At 37.9% G+C, this 21,957-nt stretch overlaps 4 protein-coding genes across 6 annotated transcripts; all 4 read right to left on the reverse strand.

The window, feature by feature from the left end:
- Positions 1-269: 269 nt before the first annotated feature.
- Positions 270-5,815, reverse strand: LOC139135289 (plexin-A3-like). Of its 3 annotated transcripts, none has more exons than XM_070702608.1 (3): positions 5,571-5,815; positions 5,290-5,448; positions 270-3,287 (listed from the first exon to the last, which is right to left on the reverse strand). In XM_070702608.1, exons 1-3 carry the CDS (start codon positions 5,790-5,792, stop codon positions 3,105-3,107), a joined length of 564 nt encoding a protein of 187 aa, XP_070558709.1. In that variant the 5' UTR covers positions 5,793-5,815; the 3' UTR covers positions 270-3,104. The 3 variants fall into 3 exon arrangements, 2 of the variants coding, with proteins under 2 accessions (XP_070558709.1, XP_070558708.1); XR_011552964.1 differs by lacking the exon at positions 270-3,287 and adding an exon at positions 3,609-3,741; XM_070702607.1 differs by lacking the exons at positions 5,290-5,448; positions 5,571-5,815 and adding an exon at positions 3,492-3,604.
- Positions 5,816-7,471: 1,656 nt separating this feature from the next.
- Positions 7,472-10,162, reverse strand: LOC139134301 (plexin-A3-like). The gene is made up of 4 exons (XM_070701191.1): positions 9,657-10,162; positions 9,046-9,182; positions 8,365-8,535; positions 7,472-7,847 (listed from the first exon to the last, which is right to left on the reverse strand). The coding sequence occupies exons 1-4, from the start codon at positions 9,909-9,911 to the stop codon at positions 7,664-7,666; spliced, it is 747 nt and encodes a 248-aa protein (XP_070557292.1). The 5' UTR covers positions 9,912-10,162; the 3' UTR covers positions 7,472-7,663.
- Positions 10,163-10,166: 4 nt separating this feature from the next.
- On the reverse strand, positions 10,167-13,767 carry LOC139134400 (plexin-A4-like). The gene is made up of 6 exons (XM_070701261.1): positions 13,714-13,767; positions 13,425-13,541; positions 12,859-12,963; positions 12,251-12,344; positions 11,074-11,261; positions 10,167-10,551 (listed from the first exon to the last, which is right to left on the reverse strand). Exons 1-6 carry the CDS (start codon positions 13,765-13,767, stop codon positions 10,423-10,425), a joined length of 687 nt encoding a protein of 228 aa, XP_070557362.1. The 3' UTR covers positions 10,167-10,422.
- Positions 13,768-14,886: 1,119 nt separating this feature from the next.
- On the reverse strand, positions 14,887-17,273 carry LOC139134401 (plexin-A2-like). Its single transcript, XM_070701263.1, has 5 exons — positions 16,770-17,273; positions 16,256-16,441; positions 15,780-15,914; positions 15,347-15,456; positions 14,887-15,043 (listed from the first exon to the last, which is right to left on the reverse strand). Exons 1-5 carry the CDS (start codon positions 17,196-17,198, stop codon positions 14,887-14,889), a joined length of 1,017 nt encoding a protein of 338 aa, XP_070557364.1. The 5' UTR covers positions 17,199-17,273.
- Between the last annotated feature and the right edge of the window lie 4,684 nt (positions 17,274-21,957).

Consider the following 21,957-nt stretch of genomic DNA (forward strand, 5'->3'; position numbering starts at 1 on the left):
AATTGATGGCGCAAATACAGCCATCCGATTGGTCAAGACGTGAAATTGACCGTGCTATATTAGCGATATAGCGCAGTTGGAACGCGTGCGAGACGTTTGGCGCCAGAATTTCAATATAATGTTATGGTATAATAATAGCAAAACAAAAACAAAAACAACAAAACCAAAAACGAAGAAAGCAACGGGTATTCCACGAGATTTTGACCTGTTCACCCCATATATGCACTTGCTATCGCTCGTGCATATATACGTAGTGGTATCTGTGGTATACCCGTCGCTAGGGTGATTTGTTTAAACATTCCACGAAACGAAAACTCATTACCGAGAACTGTATTGTTACACTTTTTGAGAGCGATGTAACTTCTCACCACTATAATCTATACAATACATTCTTAAATACCATGCTGATTTACAGCCTAATTAAAAAAACAAATACTGAATTAATCTGCAAATACACTAAATAACCATTCACTGTGCTACGCCCTAAGACATTTCAGCATGGCTATGACAATGTACTGTACAATAGAAGTCAGATACATTTCAATGGATTCATCTTTTGATATTGCCTAATCTGAGAAATTCACTAAATCTGCAAATCAGTGAATAATTAGTACATCATAGTCATAAGGTTTTCAGATAATTATATATAATGTGATATGTCGAAAGTCCGATCAAATGCAATGCCTTCATCTTTTGATGTGTGGCCAAATTGATTACAAAAGTTTATAAATTATTATTTGTCAAAATTAGATAATGATCAGTAAGGCACGCCCACAAAAATCTAACTCTGATATTACTATGACGATATTAATATGATTTCAAAATCACATCAAATTTAATCCTCTTATTCAGTCTTCATTAATCGCTATGGGAACAAATCATGAATTTCGTCAATTTGTCTTAGATGTGCAAGTTACAGCCGCCAGAAACCAATCAGACCTACATCTATCCATGAACATACAAGAGACAAGTTTCATATGTATTCGTCCCGAACATTTTAAATTTATGAGTATAACAGGATGCTGGACAAAGGCACATGCAGACTCGTGTTATGAATTTAGGCCTCTCCTCTCAGTCGATGTTATTCCGCATTAACAATACAAATGTTTAAATTTTCGGATAGATGGACATCTGCTGTATCTCTCTTTTCACAAATTTTCATTTTTATCACACCTTTCGATGCACATGCGTGAATAGCTCTCAACTGAATCAACATTATAGTCAGTAGTAGGCTTATTTCTAGTTTTTGCGTTTCTATATCCATGAAGATATGATGCTTTAAGATCACGGCCGCCTTTAGCATTTTTGTCATCATCACATGTGATTATGTGCAGACACTTCCCATTCTCAACTGGATTCGTAGAATTGTCGACACTATTATTGTTTTTTCGTTTTTCACATTCCTTTTGGTATTGCGATGGAACATTATCCGTATATCCAGAATGAGTGTTATGATCACAATAGGTGACGCGCGCCTCGTTGTTGACCGAATTCAAAATACTGCCGGTTTTATTGCTTTATCTGTTGTCATGAAGATCTGAAGATGAAAGATTGGCTACATGTTCAGTAAGACTGTATCCTTCAGAATCCAAACTGCGCATGGACGCTTTATTCTCAACAGAGTCCGCATTTTTGTCGCTCTCTGCACAGCTATTTCACATAAGTCTGATGACGTCATATCGTTGTCATTTCTAGCGTTTTTGGGCGTCACAAAGGTTTTGATATGTATGTGCGCATCTTTTTTAAACGAAGCAATTTTCACGTTCGCATCATTGTTTCTCATCGTGTTTTCAAGTCAGGTTGCGTCTGTTGGCCAACGGTCGTCATCATTTCTGGTATCTTTGTCAACATCAGAACTCTGGCTCAGCGTGCAAAAGTGTTCTGTCGTGAATCGATATTATTGTCCGCATAGTTATCTTACTTTGTGTTCTCACTAACATGCCCATCTCTCGACATCGTATCGTCATCAATTGTGACATCTATTTGACAATCACAGGCTGCCAAATGTAAGCATTTGCTTGGGTCATTCTTTTCATTGACGTCATTTCCCGAATAATTATTACCTTTGGTGTTCTCGTATCCACGTGGAATTGATGATGCAATGTCGCCCCCACTTACAATATTTTCGTTTGGAACCGAACTGCTACTATGCATGCACGCTTCGTTTTCCGTTATCTCAGCTCCGATGTCGACATTACTAATACATATTGTGTTGTCATTTTCAGTAAGATCAGTTTGCATAATTTCGTCGTCGTTTCTCACACTCTTGACTTCATCATCAGTCTGGATGGTGCCTTTGCAAGCATCGTTCTCCAGAGTACTAGCAATCTTGTTTACAACATTGCTTTTTCTTGTGTTTACCAATCCATGTAGATTAGAGAACATGGCGCCTTTCTCATTTCCGATATTTTTGTACCCGTGAGAACTGTCAGTTTGCCTGCACCCGTCCTTTCCTTCTGAATCGACATCATTTTCCGCTTTGTCATCACATTTTGTGTTTTCATACTCGTGTGGTTCTGTTGACTCATCATTGGCTGCTTTGTCATCACATTTTGTGGTTTCGTGTTCATGAGGATCTGCTGACTCATCATTGTCGTCTTTTAGATTATTTCTGCGTTCTAAACATGTTGTAATAGGTATACACAAGCTCATATCGTCTCTGACTGAGTCGCCGTCGGCGTAAAAGTCAATGTCATGGTTTGCGTTTTCAAACCAGTGTAGATCTATTGACTTAATGCCATTCTCAATACCGATATTTTTATATACTCTGAAACTTCCACTGCACGCTTCCCCTTCTAAGGAATCAAGTGAATCGAAAGTATTGTGTGCGTCATCATTTGATTTTATGTTTTCATATCCATGTAACTCAACCGAAGTCAGATGGTCTCGCCTTTCTATATTTTTGTATCTATCACAACTCGTGATAGGCACGCAATTCTCATTTTCTTCTGATTCTCCGTTTCCCCCCAAATCGCTATTTTTCGTGTTTTCATAGCCATGTTGATCTTGTGACGAAATATCGTGTTGATCACGTAGATGTTCGTCATGAATTGCGACGTTTGCAACGTTTATGCCTGTCTCTGGTCCATTTGTGGCTAGGTCTTTTATTTCAAAATCATTATTACCATTGTCGCTTTCTGTATTCTTATCACTTTGATCTTCCATGTTGATGACTTCATCTTCTTCAATACTGTTATAATTACCAGGACAGAAATCCCGAAGTGGTTCATACTGTCCATCAGTACCATCTGGTAAGGTTTCATAGGAATTCTCTCTCCACGTCTGTGCTAAAATGTCACAAGATGAGAAACGAAAAGGGATGTATATTAAATATTGTTTCTTTCCCAGTATATCTGCAAGAACTTCACCTAAGCTGTCTGACCTCACGGAATACATTCAAGAGACGGAAACTCGCATGGCAACATCTACCAACTTCTCCGTTTGATAAAAGTTGTCCTATTCACACACAAGGTTGTGTATTATTTACTTACCCTCTGCATAGGCGTTTTCAAGTTCATTCTGCAGAGTTTGAATTCGTGTTTCAAGTTTTACCATTTGGTATTGACTTCTTGCAGCTTTCCTCTTAGACTTCACCAAGGCTGCAATTGCTATCGACAAAGCAATGACTATAATGACTCCTAAGACCACCATGCCAATAAGAAAGCCAAGGTACACATGAACAGGTGGAGATGCAGTAATCTTCAACATGCCAACTGAAACTTTTATGTTCCCATGGGTAATCTACACAAACATATAAGTAACAGTTCGATAACGAAAACACAACTCCGCACTCAATACACAGCATTATTAAATTAATTATTGAAACTCTATCTGACACGGTTTTTTTTTACAATTTATCGCATAAAGATACGTGGTTGATCATTCAGAGGATGAAACGAATTGCCCAGTCAATTGACCCTAGAAGTCAAATTAAGGTGTTGCCAACACTGTCAGGTGTAATTATGAGCTGAGCAGTAATCCCAGTCAACCACTGAGAAATCAATTGTGCCAAAGTTGAAACATTGTCTTACAGCAGGTTAGATGTAGTCAAAACAACTACACCTGAAAGCAAGTGATAAGACTTGGACAGTGCTCGGACATATGTGTGGGTGTTGTTTAGACTACGTCTGACCGTCTGCTAGACAATGTTTCAACTTTTGAAGAGTTCATTCGTGTATGATCGACTCATGTTACCGCTTAGCTGTTAATTGCACCCGACAGTGTTGGCAACAACTCGATTTAGACTATGTCTAGTCATTATTACCTGCCAAGAGTCGACAACAATTGAAATTGGGGAACAGAAAAATATTCACGTGACTGGAAGGTGAAGAGAGAGAAATGTTTTGATAATTATAATACATGTAATGTCTGTATATTATTCTCCAAATCAGTAGGACAGTTTCATTTTACTGTCAGTTTTTGGCAACTTTACTAATTGATACAACGTTTCTACTCAAAGAGGCAAATAAACTGCAACTTTGCGAATGTTGTGTCCAAGTGCGTTGCCATGATATTTTGCATATCGTGTACTTTTATAATAGTATGTTCGACATTGCATCATGGTAGAATTCCTAACCGCCGATTGCTCTGATGAGAGCGAGTCATCTCATAAAGAATGTTGAAAAATCAAATTTATCATTGCCATCAGTCAGCCACCTAGATACGACAGCGTCGCTTTTTTATCATTGATAAAATCAACGCTTCGTAATCAAATGAGTGATAAAAATAATTACTCAGCAGGTGTTGACTTTATCAGCTTATTCGGCTAAGGCGTCACAGTTTGGTCAATTAGGTGTTGTTTGATGGACAGCTCGATCACTTGTAGAGAGGGTAAGAAACTCATGAGTGGCATGGTATGGTATTAACACAGAATGAGAAGCATGCACCTTGCAGAAGTATTAAAGTTTTCTTTATATGGATGAAATGGTGAACAGGGTAAAAAGATACGCTGCTTTGCAACGATAGCGTTTAGCGTCGAGTTTGCCGAAGAATAACGGTTGTTTTAGGAAGATATGTATGTATGACAGGAGGCCCACCAACAAAGGTTGGTCTGTACTGATTTGTATTATGGTGAGATGCCCATACTTTTTGTCTCTCGCTTACTCCACAACTTGTCAAAATGGGGACACATACCTCAAATGTTGAGTAACTTTATGTAATAATAAGTATTTTACAAAAAATGCCTGTCCTGTAGAGAGGGTATTTAAAGGAACCGGAGTTTCGGGGGAGGGGGTTTGCAAAAACTATGTTTGAGGTAATATTGTAATATATTGATACTTAAAGACTTACTGTAACCTTAAGTGTGTTCCCTATCTGACTTCCTTGTTGAAGACTCCCTTGCGGTAGGCATGTCAAATGATCACTGTTCAACGACATCATCGCACATAAGTGGTCTCCAATTTTTACGATAACATCATCCTTATCTGATGCGAGATTCAAGTTCTCCCCCTGAAATGAAATTAAAAGGACATATTTAATTAATGAGAAAAAGAGGACCCATTTTCACAGTGAAAAAATTTCTCTGTCAAATTTAAAACTTCGGTGCCATATTTTTCTCTAATTATACTCACCGTAACTAATAGATGTTCTTCATCAACAAGGTTATAGATTTTAACCCAATTTTCAAATTTTCTGTATTCTGGATCCGGGTAATAAGTAAAAGGTACTAAATCATCCCCAAGGTGATTGGTACTATTAACATTGTCCATGATGAAGCCAAAATCACAGTAGTACGGTCCCTTAGCAGTTGGTTTGATGCCACTGGTAGATATATCCGGGGCACGGCATTCCATTGATGTAGGAGAGGTCACTGTACATAGCTGAAACGTTGAACAGAACATTCAATCATTGGAAAAATTATAAGAAGATAAACATCCGCAGATACAAGAAGTTGAAAGTTGAAAGTCTCTTTGGAGAGGGTGATAAACGCTTCTAGTTTAACTTGCATTTACCAGGCAGAATGTATCTATGCAATTTGTGCAACGGTTTGTCAAAGACTGCAAGTGTACAGACAAAAACTAAAGTATGAATCCCCAGCAGGAAGGCAGACCACAGCAGAAATTTATATAAAAGCAGTAGCATCACCTATTTCATGCAAGAAGATGTCTGGGCCAGGATACCAAAATAACTCAAACAAACGAACAAACAAACAAATAAATAACTAAACAAATAAACAAACAAACAAACAAACAAACAAACACAATTACTCTAAACGTTTACATCTGCAAATTACATTACCATTACCATTTGCACAGAATGCAACTACGCGAAGAATTCAAAGCTGCCGGATAAGCAATTTCAGAGAAGACTTTCTGACCTGAAATTTATTTCTGCAAAAAATGGATTACGAAAATTAATGGTTATTTAGATACCCTAATAAACGGTTAGCCTTGTAAGGTGCTGACAAAATTTTAAAGCTAGAAGAACTAATTTTAAATATTTACATATTTATTAAGCAAATATTTTACTTTCGTTAGGAAATCTACCTTAAGACATCACTTTGAATATGTTCACAAAATGTCAATCAGCTTTGACAAGTAAGTTCAATGGCTCTTATATTTTGGGGGTTTTTTGCTGTTTTTCATTTTGTTGGCCACATTTACGTTTGGTTAAGCTGTACTATATGGTAAAATAAAATTAAAACAGGTCGAATAATCAGTAACATTTCAGGTAAATCAATACTTTTCCGGGCCCAAGAAATAAAAAAATAGCAAGAACGATAGGGTAAACCTGAACCACTGGTGATTTATCCTAATGTTTTCAACAGCATAAGTTAAAATTCAGGTCTGTCATTATCAACATGTTTATCAATATCTCAAATCAGTAATAATTAAAATTAACAATATTTATGCCAACCATACCTACTGAGAATAGTACGACTTCTTTCTAAGTAACAACTCTTTATTCAGTTTTAGTTTAAAGTTGAATAGGGCATTGTAAAAGGTCATTTGCGTGTTGCCCCGCCTTTTTGCCTATTCAGCACCAGTTGTAAATATGGCCTCAAAATGATGATGACATTGACGTAACAGAATGAGACGGTCTGATCACGCATGATTATAAGATATACTGGGGATGATATGATAATTTCGCATTTATTGCATACAATGATGTACGTTTACGAATAGAAGGGAAAACTAGAGAAGGGATGAAGTATGTTATTTCTTATTTTATGAAAAAATTTTGCGCTATTTTCGAAGATTTAGAGCCATTACTGTGCTTTTGCATGCTGATGAATTCTTGCAGGCTGTTCCCCGATTAGAGAGGTGAACTGTAATATATGGTGGAGAATCGGGGTACAGATATTTGGTTCAAATAGCGAAAGTCACTACAAACTCGTCAATTATTGTCTTGCTTTATAACTCAAACCAATAGGGTAACAAAATGTGCTGTAGACGTTTCAATAATACTTTTTTACAAACTCTTGAAGTTTTTGGTCTAACTGTTGGCTCATTAGGCGTGACCCGGTGACGGGCATGGCAAAGTGGTAAGGTACCCTCTGAAACTGGATCTTTTGCACAACGAAATCGCAATAGCCCAGTTTACCACTAGTATCAACAAAAGCATCAGCATCACACAGTAATCTTCTTTACGTTTGTTGCGATGAGTATTGTCATAATCATAGTCTGTCTTAGAGTGTTTTGTGTGTCAAAATTGTGAAAGAATGTCAACTCGGTGATGTATTTGCCTGTCGGCATGCCTTCAAAGATAACTTAAAGTACTGCTTAAATAAATTAATCATTACATAGATACTAACTCCATCATAATATTTGTCTTTGATGAACACCCTCAGGACTATTGTATGTACGATGTCAAGGTTTCCTCCGGTGACGTTAATCTTACTACCACCACTGAAATGACAAGAACATGAAAACAAATATCACGATGAAGTTTTACCGACAATCACCACTATATGTCCACCATTCTTCTAGACTTATTTTGCCAGCCGACAGTTGGTCGGGAAAAGGCAGAAGAAACCAGGAATAAACCAGGGAATTACTCTGAGAAGGAGCAAATCTTCACATACAGGCACAGAGTGACAGGATCCTTAGGCTAGGACACGTACAGTATTCTTGAATTCTTGAAACCTGTGTAAGGCATACTTTGTAGAGTATCGCATACAAATTGAAATACAGTAATAGAGAAAATGACGTGTGGATTATCTACCCATTTAAATAATTAGCTAGTTTCGGTCATTTTAAAGGTGTGGATTTAGCCGAGTGGTTGTGACAGCAGTGTCTTCGCAAGGTGACTGGTGCCTTACGTTGTGAGTTTCAATGCGATCGAGAGCATACTAGATTTTAATACTAGCAAGAGAGTCATTAGCAATGAAAAGTGTTATTGATAAAGCCTTTTCAACTTCTTTACCTAACAAAAGCTTCATATCTTGACAACTGTTCTATTACAGGGTCTGCCATGTACCGATAGATGGCACCAGTGTTATCTTTTGCAATGCCATCAAAAGTTACTGTAACTCCTCCGCTTGGAAAGCTTGAATCTGATGCCGAGGTGACACATGTAATTGCATCATAAGACAACCTGTCAAAAGTAATACTGATGTGTAAATCGCAGAAAGGAGCACAGCGATTTGCCCACCTTGTATATCTTACATCATTGCTTTTTTGATTTCCACAAGGATAGTTATAGAGAAGCATTGTGCCAACTACTTATAGTCAATTGTACCTGTTTCAAAGATACTGTTTGATACACTTTACGTTTTGTACGTTGTTTCACGTCAACTGTTTGTTTTCGTCAACCATTGTTTGATGTCAGGTTGTCACTTACTATGCAAAGTAACAACTCTCTCTGGTGATATCAAATAGTGCCCGTGTCGAATGTCATGTATCTTCAAACAGAATGCACAGAACAATATGAAATTCCATACGTCTCAAATTTTAGATAGGTCAAGACTGGGGTATATTACTTTCGTCAAATTTCTTCCAACAAGTATGTTTACAAACTGCCGCACTTTACAGATAGCTTCGCTGACACTTCTTCCAACACTGACAGCAGAAGCGAGACGCATCTACCGCCTATGTTTCCACTCACTCTGTTATATGGCATTTAAATCCTGCCACAGTTGCTGTAATGACACTTCCAGCATTCAGATTTTCTCCAGATATCGTCACTACGGTCCCCCCAGACTGTGGACCTTTCTGGGGAGTGAGGCCATCAATTTTAGACACCTGTAAAACAGCAGGAATGAACATAGTTGGAAATATTCTTGCTGCAAAAACAGGTCAGCATATGTTAGTGCTAGTGTAAGTTACCGTCATTGAAAAAGATTTCCTCTGTAGTTGATTTCAATCTCACGATTGCAGAATTCATTCATTAATCTCAGGTTATATCTGTGAAGCCTAAAGATATTGCATGATACTGACCGAGAATTACCTGCTCAAAATGATCACTGGGATATGGCAAATTCAATTCTTGGCTGATGCGTCAAGTGACTTGATCGTGATCAACAAAATATGGGAAACAAATTTTTTTGTCAGCACATAAGCTTATTTCATGTTATTATTTCATTAAATTATAATATAGGACATAAAATCAAGACACTTAAATGCATGCACTTTCACCACATGAACTCCTTTGTTTCACTAATGTTTTGACAAATTCATCTTCAGAGGGCGCTTTATATATTTTTAGTGATAACTTACTACATAGCTGAAATCTTCCAATGATGTACCAGTATAGGCAACTTGGTTTTCTGTATCTCCAATTGTAATCTGGACATTCCCAGACTTTACCGAACCACTGGGACTGGTATCACACTGAATTCTTGAAACAAAAATAGGCAACAAAATCTCGAACTGTTCAAATATTCCGTGAGATGCTGTGGATTTGATTTTAATATTCTGGAAGTGTTCTAATTGAAACCTTTGACATATAATAATGTTATGAAAAAATTTCATTCAAAATAACTTACTGCTCAGCTATTTCGTATCCACTAGGTATTAGAACACATGGAAAACCAGCAACAGTGACTTCTTTCACATTAGATGCATTCTTGCCGAGGTTATAGCCCCTGATTGTCAGAGTTGTACCTCCCCTCTATTGGTCCAGCTACTGGTTTCACCTTGACCAAAATATGCATAATGGTAGTCAGTTTCCTGACCATCCTTGGAAAACATTCCGTTTTAGATTTTAGTTAATTTCCTCGTTCATTCATTCATAAACTATATGTATACAAGACATGATGTTCTAACCCTTATGTCACATTTAATCTTGAGGCAGTATACTTATGTTCACTTAATACATACGACGCATATCATGTCTTTGTCTCTCGGTATCATACATTATTATACATCTACCATCGAGAACAATAGAATTTTGCGTGCGCTTAAAAAGCCGTACGGAACGCCCGTTCCGTAACACGAATGGTTTCCAGGCACGCCATCCTCTGCAGCTGTATCTGCGCGTTCACTATAGAACGGTTTCAAGGGACCCATGTTGGACGAGTGCCAGAACATGTCTCTCGCGCGCTCTGTACGTACGTGTGTAGTGCACACACTCCAAAACTAGCAGAAGCGCGTCCGACATAGGCGTTCCACACTGGTGCGAAAAAATCAGAAGAAAGATTGTTGACATTGCACGAAAACGGTCACTACTCTGACAATTTGATGACCAGGTCACGAATGTAAGATGTATAGTAATAAGGTTATCACGAAAATACCGCAAAGGATGCACTCGGACATTGGCGCCGCGCATTGCCCTCCGCGATACGCTGCACCAATATCCTCGTGCATCCTTTGCGGTATTTTCGTAATAATCTTATAATATCTACTTGCTTGAACAGACTTCATTCATTCAATGTGACCAATTGATTGTTGATGTCTTACTGCTGCTTGGCTGGATTTGGTTAAAGCAAATTCATCACGTGTCACATGTCTTCAAACTGAAACCTTTTACAACAAGATGATCATACTATCAAGAAGGTGAATCTGGCGGCAGTGGTACACTTCAAAGTTATAGGTATGTCATTCTTCTGCAATTTCATTTCCATGGGTGCAGCTTGTCAATTTTCAAAGAAAATCATTCTAAGCTATCTATTCGCAGAAAGCAACACCAACTTACCCCTGTGATGGTTGGGTCTGGACATATTTTGTCCCTGGTTAACCAATGAGTGACTTGACTACATGTACCAACAACAGTGCATTTCTGTGCCTCATTACCACTTTCACACCAACCACACTTATACTTGAGATTTCTTTGATGACAAACTCCGCAATTGGATCCTTCGACACCACACTTGTATAGATTTACTAAAATAATGATAGAGAAATGAATAGAGATTTTAAATATGACCTGTGGCAGCAATTTAATCTTTTACAACAACAGTACAATCTTGAAGTAAGCTTTAAAGCCTTTATCAATTATGTTTTCAATTATGTATTTCATGTATTTCATTGAACAATTAAAAGTCTGTTTTATGAAATTGCAATCGTTGTACTTAAGGATTTAATACACGTACGCCAGCACTGTTAAGATTCAAAGCTTTTCCTACATACTTTTAAACAAATATTTTATTGAGGTCATCAAAATAGTTTACAATCTCAATAGTGGGAGGGTATATACATACATGTCTATTACAAAACTACAATGCAATGATATCAATAAATGTCAGTCAAGAAGTCTAAGAGACTATGTGCATATGAGATTTTCCAACTACATGTAATAAGTTCACTGTATTGCAGTTCTAGGAATAAGAGTTGTTAGAATACCACCCCTTTTCTTGTTGTGTAAAGTCAATTTGTTCTTTTTGACTGCTGTACGATATTCTTCTTTCTGTATCTTTTGTAGTAATCTTTTTAAAATCAGATGATTTGGTTTCTAATTTTCAAGCTTTGCCTGATATATATGACGTTTGGCAATCAAAATTAGAAAATTCACCAATGTGGAGAGGTTCTTATTTCCAATTAGTGTTTATCTTACACTAGGAAATACATTAAGACCAACTTTACTGCCCCATAATATGAGAAAATCATCCCAGAACGCCATTGTAAATTCATAGTCATAGAAAGTATGTGATAATGTTTCAACTTTCATTTTACAAAAGTACATTTATTTGATGGAACCCTTGGTGGTGTCATTTTAAACAGAACACTATTGGTAGGTAGAATGTTATGGAGAATTTTAGACTGGAATTCACGGAGTTTTGTATCGATTGTAACTTTGTAAGAAAGGAAGAGTATAAAGGTGATTTGGCGCGTCACAGTTTTCATAACTTTATAGTTAGGCTTTAATACTTTACCTTGTACTTGATCCGGATTGTCTACATAAAAACCATTATTCCATCGCAGCTTTAGAGGCACTAACTTATTGCTGACTTTTTCAGAATACGCGTACTGAAAAATAAGGTTGTGTTATTAAGCCGTCCGTTTTGACTATAAAGTTGATTAGCGATGGTATGTACCGTTACTCATGGGGATTGTGTAAACGCTGCTTGTCAGGTGACCATATTCAGAGAACAACAAGACTTTGGTAAATTAGATAGTTTTATGGATGCCCCGTGTTTGTTAAATCTATAATTTATGCTAACATGTAATATCTTCCTGTGCGCAGCATCATTTGAACTCTTTGGTTTTGTTCTGCAGCTCTCCTCAGTGACAATAAATTACTTACTACTTTAAATGTCCATTTTCGTATTCGATGTCTGTTATTCACAAAATTTTGCCGAACCTGTTAATCACTGATTACTGAATTCTGGCTGGACATAAAATAAAATTGCCACCAACAATATTAAACATAACCATACATGCCAACTATGTGTACAAAATTGAACACCAGGCACCTCAACATACTTTTGGGAGTAGCTAAAGAAAGTGAATTAGAAAGAAGTACGAAAATGATATCACTTACCCTCAAACTTTGACAATTTACAGTATGTTGATCAACTCTCTGTCCTTCAACAACAATTTCAACTCCTTCAATGATGAGCACACATTGATAACCACTCTGATCACTCTGTTCAAAGCAACACCGATTTCACAAGACATAGTTAGACTAGGTCATGAAACACACTTATCCTGGGTATTACATTTTTGAATGTATTTAACGTTGATATGCTTCTAATTCAGAAGGCTAAAAGAGAAACGCCCACTCTTCCTGTGTATCGGACATCAACATTGAGAACTCCATCTGGTCTGGCAACGTGGTAAGGTCTGCTTACCAGTGTCCCTGCAGGTAAACCGTGAATTATTCTGTTTGAACTGTGTTATGGCCTGTTGGCAATAAATTGCAGGAAATGATAGTGTTCTAGTGCGGTTTACACTATTCTCATCATAACTCAGAGGTTTTACATGAAATAAACTAATTAAACTTCAAACGCTGCTCCATACATCGATGAAACGTTTGCAGAAAAACGTCAGGTGCGGCTGTCGCATTAAATCACGTATTACAATCATTAATAGCATCTATCAACTCACCATTGCGGTTGGTAAGTTCTTCACCTTTACTTGGTATTCCTTGTCCACATCAACAGGAATTAAAATTTCATCCCCAGCCACGATCTGAGGACACCTGTTTGAACTGCCTTCAGCACGCTGGAAAGACAAATTATTGAAACGTGATGTGTATACGAGCCAATGAAATATAAACGACTCTCTCATACAGACAAGATGAATTTACTCTTTCAGTTACACACATTCTTCAAAACATGCTGACACACGATCTGAAAATGGTACTCTACTAAATTCCTGTCTAAAGTATCTATACACCTAATGACATCTCTTCAGCCCTATTGGTGTCAATGATTGATATGACCAACATGTTAACAAATTGTTGCAAATTGTTTTTATATATAATCACTGGGTAAGGCTGCCGCAAGTATCATCTAATGATTTTTTGGAGAATGGCCTTTAATGTTTAAGTTCTGTTCTCTTAATCTCGCAGAAATACTTACAGCATTTCCTTGCACAGCGCCATCATTCCTACACGTCGTGGTGTCCTTGGAACATTTATTTTCAAAAATGCACCAATCACAGCCATAGCTATTGTCGGTGCAAGCAATACAGGTCTTAAAGGACTCGCATTCATAGAAATCAAAATACACACTGACACAGTGGACATTGGTTTCATCTGCCAGAAGTGATAATTTCACCCGAATAAACCCTTGAAGATATAAAAAATAATGTAGCTAAGATCAAATCACGTTAACAACATTTCTATGTCATAGATGATGCTTTGACAGATAGTGAATGGAATAGTACTGAAGAGGTACAAACGACACCGATACCTCAAGGCTGCCAACTGAGGGTGCCATGTAACCACAACAATATAAAAGGCATACAGGGAGTGCTTGCAACTGTTGATAGCAGAAAGTATCGCAATTTAAAGTAGTATTATTATCAAACACTCAGTTCCAATACAATAATTTTCTACAAAAGAGGCCATTAGACTCATGTGACCAATGTTGAATTTTATTGTATTGGAAGTAACTAGCCTGTTGAATGTAATAACTGATAATGGAAAGGTTCCACTACAAACATAACTGAGGGAAAAGGTCTGCTAGTCACAACAGACTGTAAAGTCTGAACTTTATCGTTCATCACTGCATAGTGTAGCCGCTTCAATGAGTATGTCAATAAGACTGGTAACGCATAGAAATTGTTTTAAGGTTTGAAGGTTTATCAAATGTCTTACCTCTATCTCCAGGTGCTGGTATATTTGTCGGCAATGGTGTTGAACATGTCAGCTGACCGCCGTTTTGTTCTTTTTTAGCGGCCTCTGTGCTTCCAAGGTTAGCAAACACACAGCTGAATCTACCACTGGTTTCTGGAAGACTGGTGACGGTGAGGGTCAACTGAAACAATAAGATATATACAAGGTGTTGTTTAATCCCTTCATCTTACTACTTGAATAATAATTCAAAGAACAAATAATTGTGATTCAGTACTTCCCATTTGAAAGTTTACTTACTGTTTCTATCTGTCCTCTTTCAGCACTAGTTGGTTCCACAACCATACTTGGGCAAGTACCTAAATTACCAATCCACCTATTGGAATTATCATCGTGGGAACCTGCACATTTTGCTTTCCTGCTGCACCTATAAATACATAGTTGTACTTATTAATCAACCTGTTAGGGCGCCACGACACTCAAAAGCTTCGATGAGAACATTTATTGCCCTAATCATAGCAAAATGCTCACAATACTATACCCTTTACTTGGCATATATTGCAGTTATTTGTGCATATTGCTTTGGTTGTTACTATTTCCAGAGCATATAATGACATCACTGACCACTGTTAAGGTACTCTATCATGTCATGAAATAGATACTTTCCAGATTCCCAAAAGAAACAGAGTGTTGAATACCCATGAGACTCCTCTGCAGATAAATTGCTTACTTGTTTTCAAGTGAACACCATCCACAGTAAGGGTCTCCAACACCATTGGCAGATGTACATTCCTCACAGTCTGTGTACTGTCCACAGTTTTCAACTGGTATCCTTGTGATCTAATTAAAAATGAAACACAAGCAACATTGTTTTCCGTGACTTTTAACAACTGTCCAAACTCTCGCCTCTAAATTGAAACAGGGTTTGCGACATTTCGTAATTCGACTATTTGATTGCTTCTTATACCTGCTCAGTCTTAGCCATACATGCTATCACTTAGAGTCGTCGGAGAAGGAATTACATGAGTTGCAGAAACCTCATTTGCTTCATTATAAGGATTGACATCGACCAGCAAAACTTCCTATCTTAAACTTAAAAATCCATTAACATTTGTTTAGAAACCCCGTTTAAAGGGAATTCACAACGAATCGTTTTTGCTCACCTGTCTTTTACTCATGACGTAAATAAAGTTTTTCAGAGTATCAAACACTAATCCATTCTGTACAATCTCAGGGTTGTCTTTGACAACAACGATGGCTTCATACTCTGTAGCTGATTTACCATTTGTAACTTTCAGCTGTGGATGAGGGGGGAATCACGTTGGTGTGTATAACCATAAACCCGATTTTATACAGCTATTTACAGCTTTTGTAAATAAATGACAGTCCAAGCACAACTAAAAGCTCATGATTATTCAGCATCTAAATCTAACAAGCCATCATATTTGATTCCACTCTCTTTTATTTGCATTAGGCCATGTGTAACAAAGGGTAAGTGTGACCCACCTTCTTCAATTGCCCGAGGTAAAATGAGCAACACTTGTGACCATCATGGCAAATCTGAAATTATTTGCTCAACCAATAATTGATATCCCACGACAGCTAAAATTGGTTAAATGATAATGCAATGTAAACTTACCTTCTTCAATTGTCCGTTGCTATCCCCTGTGAACATAGCAGTGTGTGTTAGATGCGTCGTACCTGTAACTGCTGTCAACCTCGACCCAGTGGTTATGAAGGCCGCAGTCCGGACAATGTCTAGTGAACCACAAGTCATCTTACCAAAGGAACGGCAATCACACATATTGTCACCAATAATGTCATCCTAAAAGGAAGACAAACAATCTCTCTTTAAAACGATAAAGTGTGTCATCTTAAAGTAAGCACCTTATTCTGGCAATTGTCCTTTACTCAGATAATTCGATCAATACTGTAACATGAGACAAAACACAGAAGACGACGACAGAATCCAGGTATTTCGGATAAGTAATTAGTAAGGGGATGATGGCTGTACCGATGTTCTGCATATCTGTTAATACGATGTTGCGCTGTTACATTACACAGTAATAATGCGGCATTACGCATGAGCAGTGTGCATATCATGATAAATGCTTCATTGTTATTGTCATTCAGTGTATAGCTTTATCTCTTACCAAAGTGCCAGTTCCACAGTCTATACCAATCTGCTGAGCAGACCAATCACATCCGGGTTGTTTGTCAGCATTGTTAGAACAGTCATTGATCCATTCCAAATACTTTTCACGAATTGTAGTGACAGGATAAATACAAACTGCAGATTCATCTGTAGGGGTGCTTGAAATCCCATCTGACTTTGCAAATGTCACCATTAATATTGTCTTATCATCTTGATTGCTCATTCCCAAGTCATGGGCAAGATCAATACCAGCCTGGGTTACGTATGCTGACTGTGCCAAGTTATATTCAGTTCCACTATTGCTTCTACACATTAGTGGAAGGTCAATGTAGGTTTCTTTGTACAGTGCACATGTTTGACAGATTTGGACAATTCTTGTGACAAATGACCCACTGTCCCCAACTGGCTGTACTGCCACATAATACATGAAACCATTGCTCGAAAATCCATACACATATTCTATGTTAAAGTCTGGGTGTTTGTTCAAATAATCATCATTTGCTCTAATGACTGCTGTATTCTGTAATATTTTTGATGACAAAATTTCAAAGACTTCGTCATCATTTGCATCACGTACGGGGAGAACACGACTTGTAAGAGCTTCCCATCGGGTACGGGTAGCGGAAACATCGCTCCTTGCAACATACAAGACATCACTGTGTGGTCCAGGGGCAATGACACCAACTGTGGAAGCACTAGGACTTGCTGACGCTACCTGCCTTGCAAAGTATTCCTTTTCAATACCAAGTGTTTGCTTATTTCTAGTTTGACATGTTCCTTTGTAAACACTCCCACATGTGATTAACCAATCTTGTGTTGTATCCAAGACAAGGATTTTATTCACATTGTTCATTGCAAACAATTCATCACAGCCAGCATCATTGAAATCAGGTGGGATACAGGCAGGCTTTGAGTTATCATCCTTTGGTCCCGTTGACACTTTCTGTTCGACATCTAACTCACTGGAAAGCTTGTACAACCAGTTGACAGATCCCACGAACAGAGACCCAGAACTGTCCACAACCATTCTTTGTAATGTTATTTCTTTGTTTCCTATAGCATTTATCTCCCTAAACGTATGGTACTTTTGACAAATACCATAGAGCACACAGTCTAGAAGATAAATCAGTGGTAGTAGTTGGCGAAAGGCAACAAATACTGTCATCTTTTAAATAACGTGGTGTTGAATAAGTTTGATCTGAAAAGCAAGGTAGTCGAAGTATTAGTAATACTGATGATAACAACAACAATAACATCGTCAAGCCACCACCACCACTACCACCACAACAACAACAACAATCATCATCATCATCATCATCATCATCATCATCATCATCATCATTACCTGGTCCAGGGGAAATAATAACAATTGTGGAAGCACTAGGACTTGCTGACGCTACCTGCCTTGCAAAGTATTCCTTTTCAAGATCAAGTGTTTGCTTATTTCTAGTTTGACATGTTCCTTTGTACACACTCCCACATGTGATCAACCAATCTTGTGTTTTATCCAAAACAAGCATTTTATTCACATTGTACATTGCAAACAATTCATCACAGCCAGCATCATTGAAATCAGGTGGGATACAGGCAGGCTTTGAGTTATCATCCTTTGGTCCCGTTGACACTTTCTGTTCGACATCTAACTCACCGGAAAGCTTGTACAACCTGTTTATGGGCGCAACGTACAGAGACCCAATACTGTCTACAAATATTATTTGTAATGCTATTCTCTTTTCCCTTGGTTATTTTCCTCCAGGAAAGTTGGGTAGTTTTGACGTATGCACAATACTGCCGAAATTTGATTCGATAATAGGAACAGCAACAACAAGGAAGTATAAAATGAATCCATGGTCGTTCTTGGAGGCATTTTTGAGACAGTGAGAGGTTATACTCAATAGCTGCTGGCAAGAAAGTCAGGCATAGAAAGATTTAGTTATAGGTCCTGACATTCTTCATTTTTCATAAAGGAAATTATCTTTACAAATACGTACATACATATACACATACATGTACATTCATACATTGTAATTACATGCATACATATGTACTCACATACATGCATGCATACATTCATGCATGCATATACATACAAACACAGAAAGATAGAAAGATAGAAAGATAGATAGATAGATAGATAGATAGATAGATAGATAGATAGATAGATAGAGATACATACATGTATACATACATACATACATACATACATACATACATACATACATACATACATACATACATACATACATACATACATACATACATACATACATACATACATACATACATACATACATACATACTGTACACACATTGACTTGTCCGTTAGATAAAGGTGTTTTAATAAGGATAAGACAGGTTAGTCTTTCGCATCAGCCCATGCTATGCAGATATAACACTTGTTAATAAGGATTACGCCACTGTCTCGATTCTCAGGTATGTGCACGTAAACAGCGTAGATTGTATTGAAACATACAGCCTCGGAGATTTGGCATATTTATTATAACCCTAATGCCGTTTGAATTGTTAGTGTATACGTCAAGTTACGTCAGAATAACTATCATGCAGTGTTTGCTGACACGTACTTCGTATCTCGGTAGATATTTTGGACAGTTAAGCTGCTGATGATCAACTCTTATTGGTTCTCCAGTCCTTCGAGCCCTGCGTGTTTATCATGAGTTTGATCATGGAGCTTTTAACTTCATAGTTTGATCGATGAGGCCAACTTACCTACACTCTACCGGAAATCGTAATCCCATGGCGGTTAACTATTCGCATTTTCGTTCATGGTCACATATCTAACGATGTTTCCTTCATTCACAGACGAGTAAAAGGTTTCTGTTTTGCAGTGACTGTATGCGACTGCAAGATTGGTGTTGGAGGGACAGTCCCTAATGTGGAAAAGCTTGCCCCCACTCGATTGTATGTTTACGTCAAGTTACTACATAGTTTTAAAATGACGTAAATAGTTTCGGTGATAAACTCTTGACGTTACTCGGTATTTACTGGTAAATATCTAAACCTGCAGAGTTATTTAGTTAACTGTTTAAGAACTGGAGTTGAAACAATTACAAGGCAAAACCAATAAAATGGGTCTCAACAAATTGGAAAATGAAAGAATTACTCCATCAGTCAACCTACCAACTGAAAAGAATAATCCTGTGAGGGGCATGGTTTCGAGCTCCCATGTGACACAAATTCAGTCACCCAACGCCTATAAATCACAAACCAATAAGAAATTAACCATTAAATCGCAGGGGTCACTGGTGAGATTGATAAAATGCTCTATATCTTGATAAAGCTTAAAGAGTAATCCTACGTAATTTTTGTATGTCTGAACTTAATAAAACAGTAGTAACTCATTATTTCCAAAAATCCATGATACAGTAGGGGCATCGATTTATGTATGTTTATTGTATTTCACTCTTAAAGTGCTGAAAAATCCACCATGCCCAGAAAAATCTGAGTTCATATTCGCGGAGTATTAATCATGTGGCATGACGTCACCTGTCGGACCCCATTGAAAGCCGTAGTCAACACATACAGTACCACAGACAAATAGTATAGACAGACTGGAAACGCTGCATGCCTTTTGTTCCATGGTCGTCTCGGTAGACTATTTGCTTTTCATATTAAAATGAGCTTCAAAGGTGTTAAACTTTTTGGAGGCTTTGTTTGTGGTTGATAATTACACGAGATTATGCGAAAAATACGACGAGATGGCATCGTAATGCCAGTCGCGTAGCAACCATAGTTACTTTGTGAGCTCTCAGGCCAGAAACACTGCTTCACGCCAATCAAAACTTAACACGCCAGCAGTTTCATAAACATGTCCTTCCTTGACGCACGTGTAAAAGACGGTATGACTGACCGTAAACCATTGAGTAAAACCAGACAGTATCGATAAAAAACTTTCAAATTTGGTTCAAACACACTCATTATATATTCATAAAAATATGAGAGGAATTTTTAAAATGATAAGACTCACTTTCCTGAAGCTCAAAACACTCCTGTTTTCGCCAGCACGCCAATTCCGCTCAGCACCACACGACAACAAAAACACAAACTTTGCCGAACATACTTTCGCTTAACAATTGGCGAAAGTCCGAAAATTACCGAAGGATGCATGGTCGGCACTCTTCGGAAAAGAGAGGCGAGAGCAACCTGAGGCGAGGCGAACATGGATGGGTTACGTAACCGCTTCACGCCTTAAACAAAACCCGTTGCGAATCTGTGCATGTTTGTCTGTGACAGTACAGACCAAGTTAAGTGAGGATCTAAGCGTAAAGTAGCCCTGTAAGGTGAAAGGTACATGATTGTGCCTTCAAGTGTGGGGCCAGTGGTACTTCCACGGTGAACGTCCCTCGAGACAGGGCTGTGTGTACCCGCAGCGCCTCCAACCCCGACAACTGTATCACTATCAGCAGAGGAGCCAGCCTCAACCTGAACTGCTGTGTTGAGAAGTAGCCGGCCCAACGAGAACAGCATTACTATGTACAGAAGCAAACCCATCCAGGGCACGGCCCCATTTCTATACGCAAGCTCAAGCCCGCAAAAGGAAAAAAAAGAAAATAACACCACAATTTAGCACATATTACGATTTATTGTCAAAATGTTATCGTGGGTGAGATATGTTATTTAAAGAAAACATTCGGATGGTCATCAGCTAATTCCACAAGTTGATAAGGAGATAATGTAGACAATGTCGACAAACGCAGGATGAAGGTCACATACACAGTTTCATTTAGATTAATAACAGGTGTTTATTCTATTAAATTATTTTAACAGGTATTTGCAAGAGCTTGTTTAACATGACGTCCTGAACACTCGTGATATCTACACGTAATAAGTTTGTAGTGTGTCATTACTGAATAACTAATTACTGCAAGTACAGTAACTCGAATGACCATGTAAACGGCCGGTTTGATGTTCATTATTAGAAAGATCTGTAGGTTTTCTCAACAGAAAGGTCTTGCTCTCGAAATAAAACGTTAATACGTAACGAAACTTTAACTTGAAAGGAATGAAATAAAGAACTCGTTTCTAACGTTGACAATAGACATTTAAGGTTCATGTGAGATCTCGAAGTCGACATCGTATCGAGCCCGGTGTACTTCATTTCTTTCAACGTTAAAGTTTCAGCTCTTCAACTCTTACATGTAGTCGTAGCTTGACGCACTTTGAACATA

The sequence above is a fragment of the Ptychodera flava genome, chromosome 6 (assembly GCF_041260155.1).
Source record: "Ptychodera flava strain L36383 chromosome 6, AS_Pfla_20210202, whole genome shotgun sequence".
Taxonomy (NCBI): Eukaryota; Metazoa; Hemichordata; class Enteropneusta; family Ptychoderidae; genus Ptychodera; species Ptychodera flava.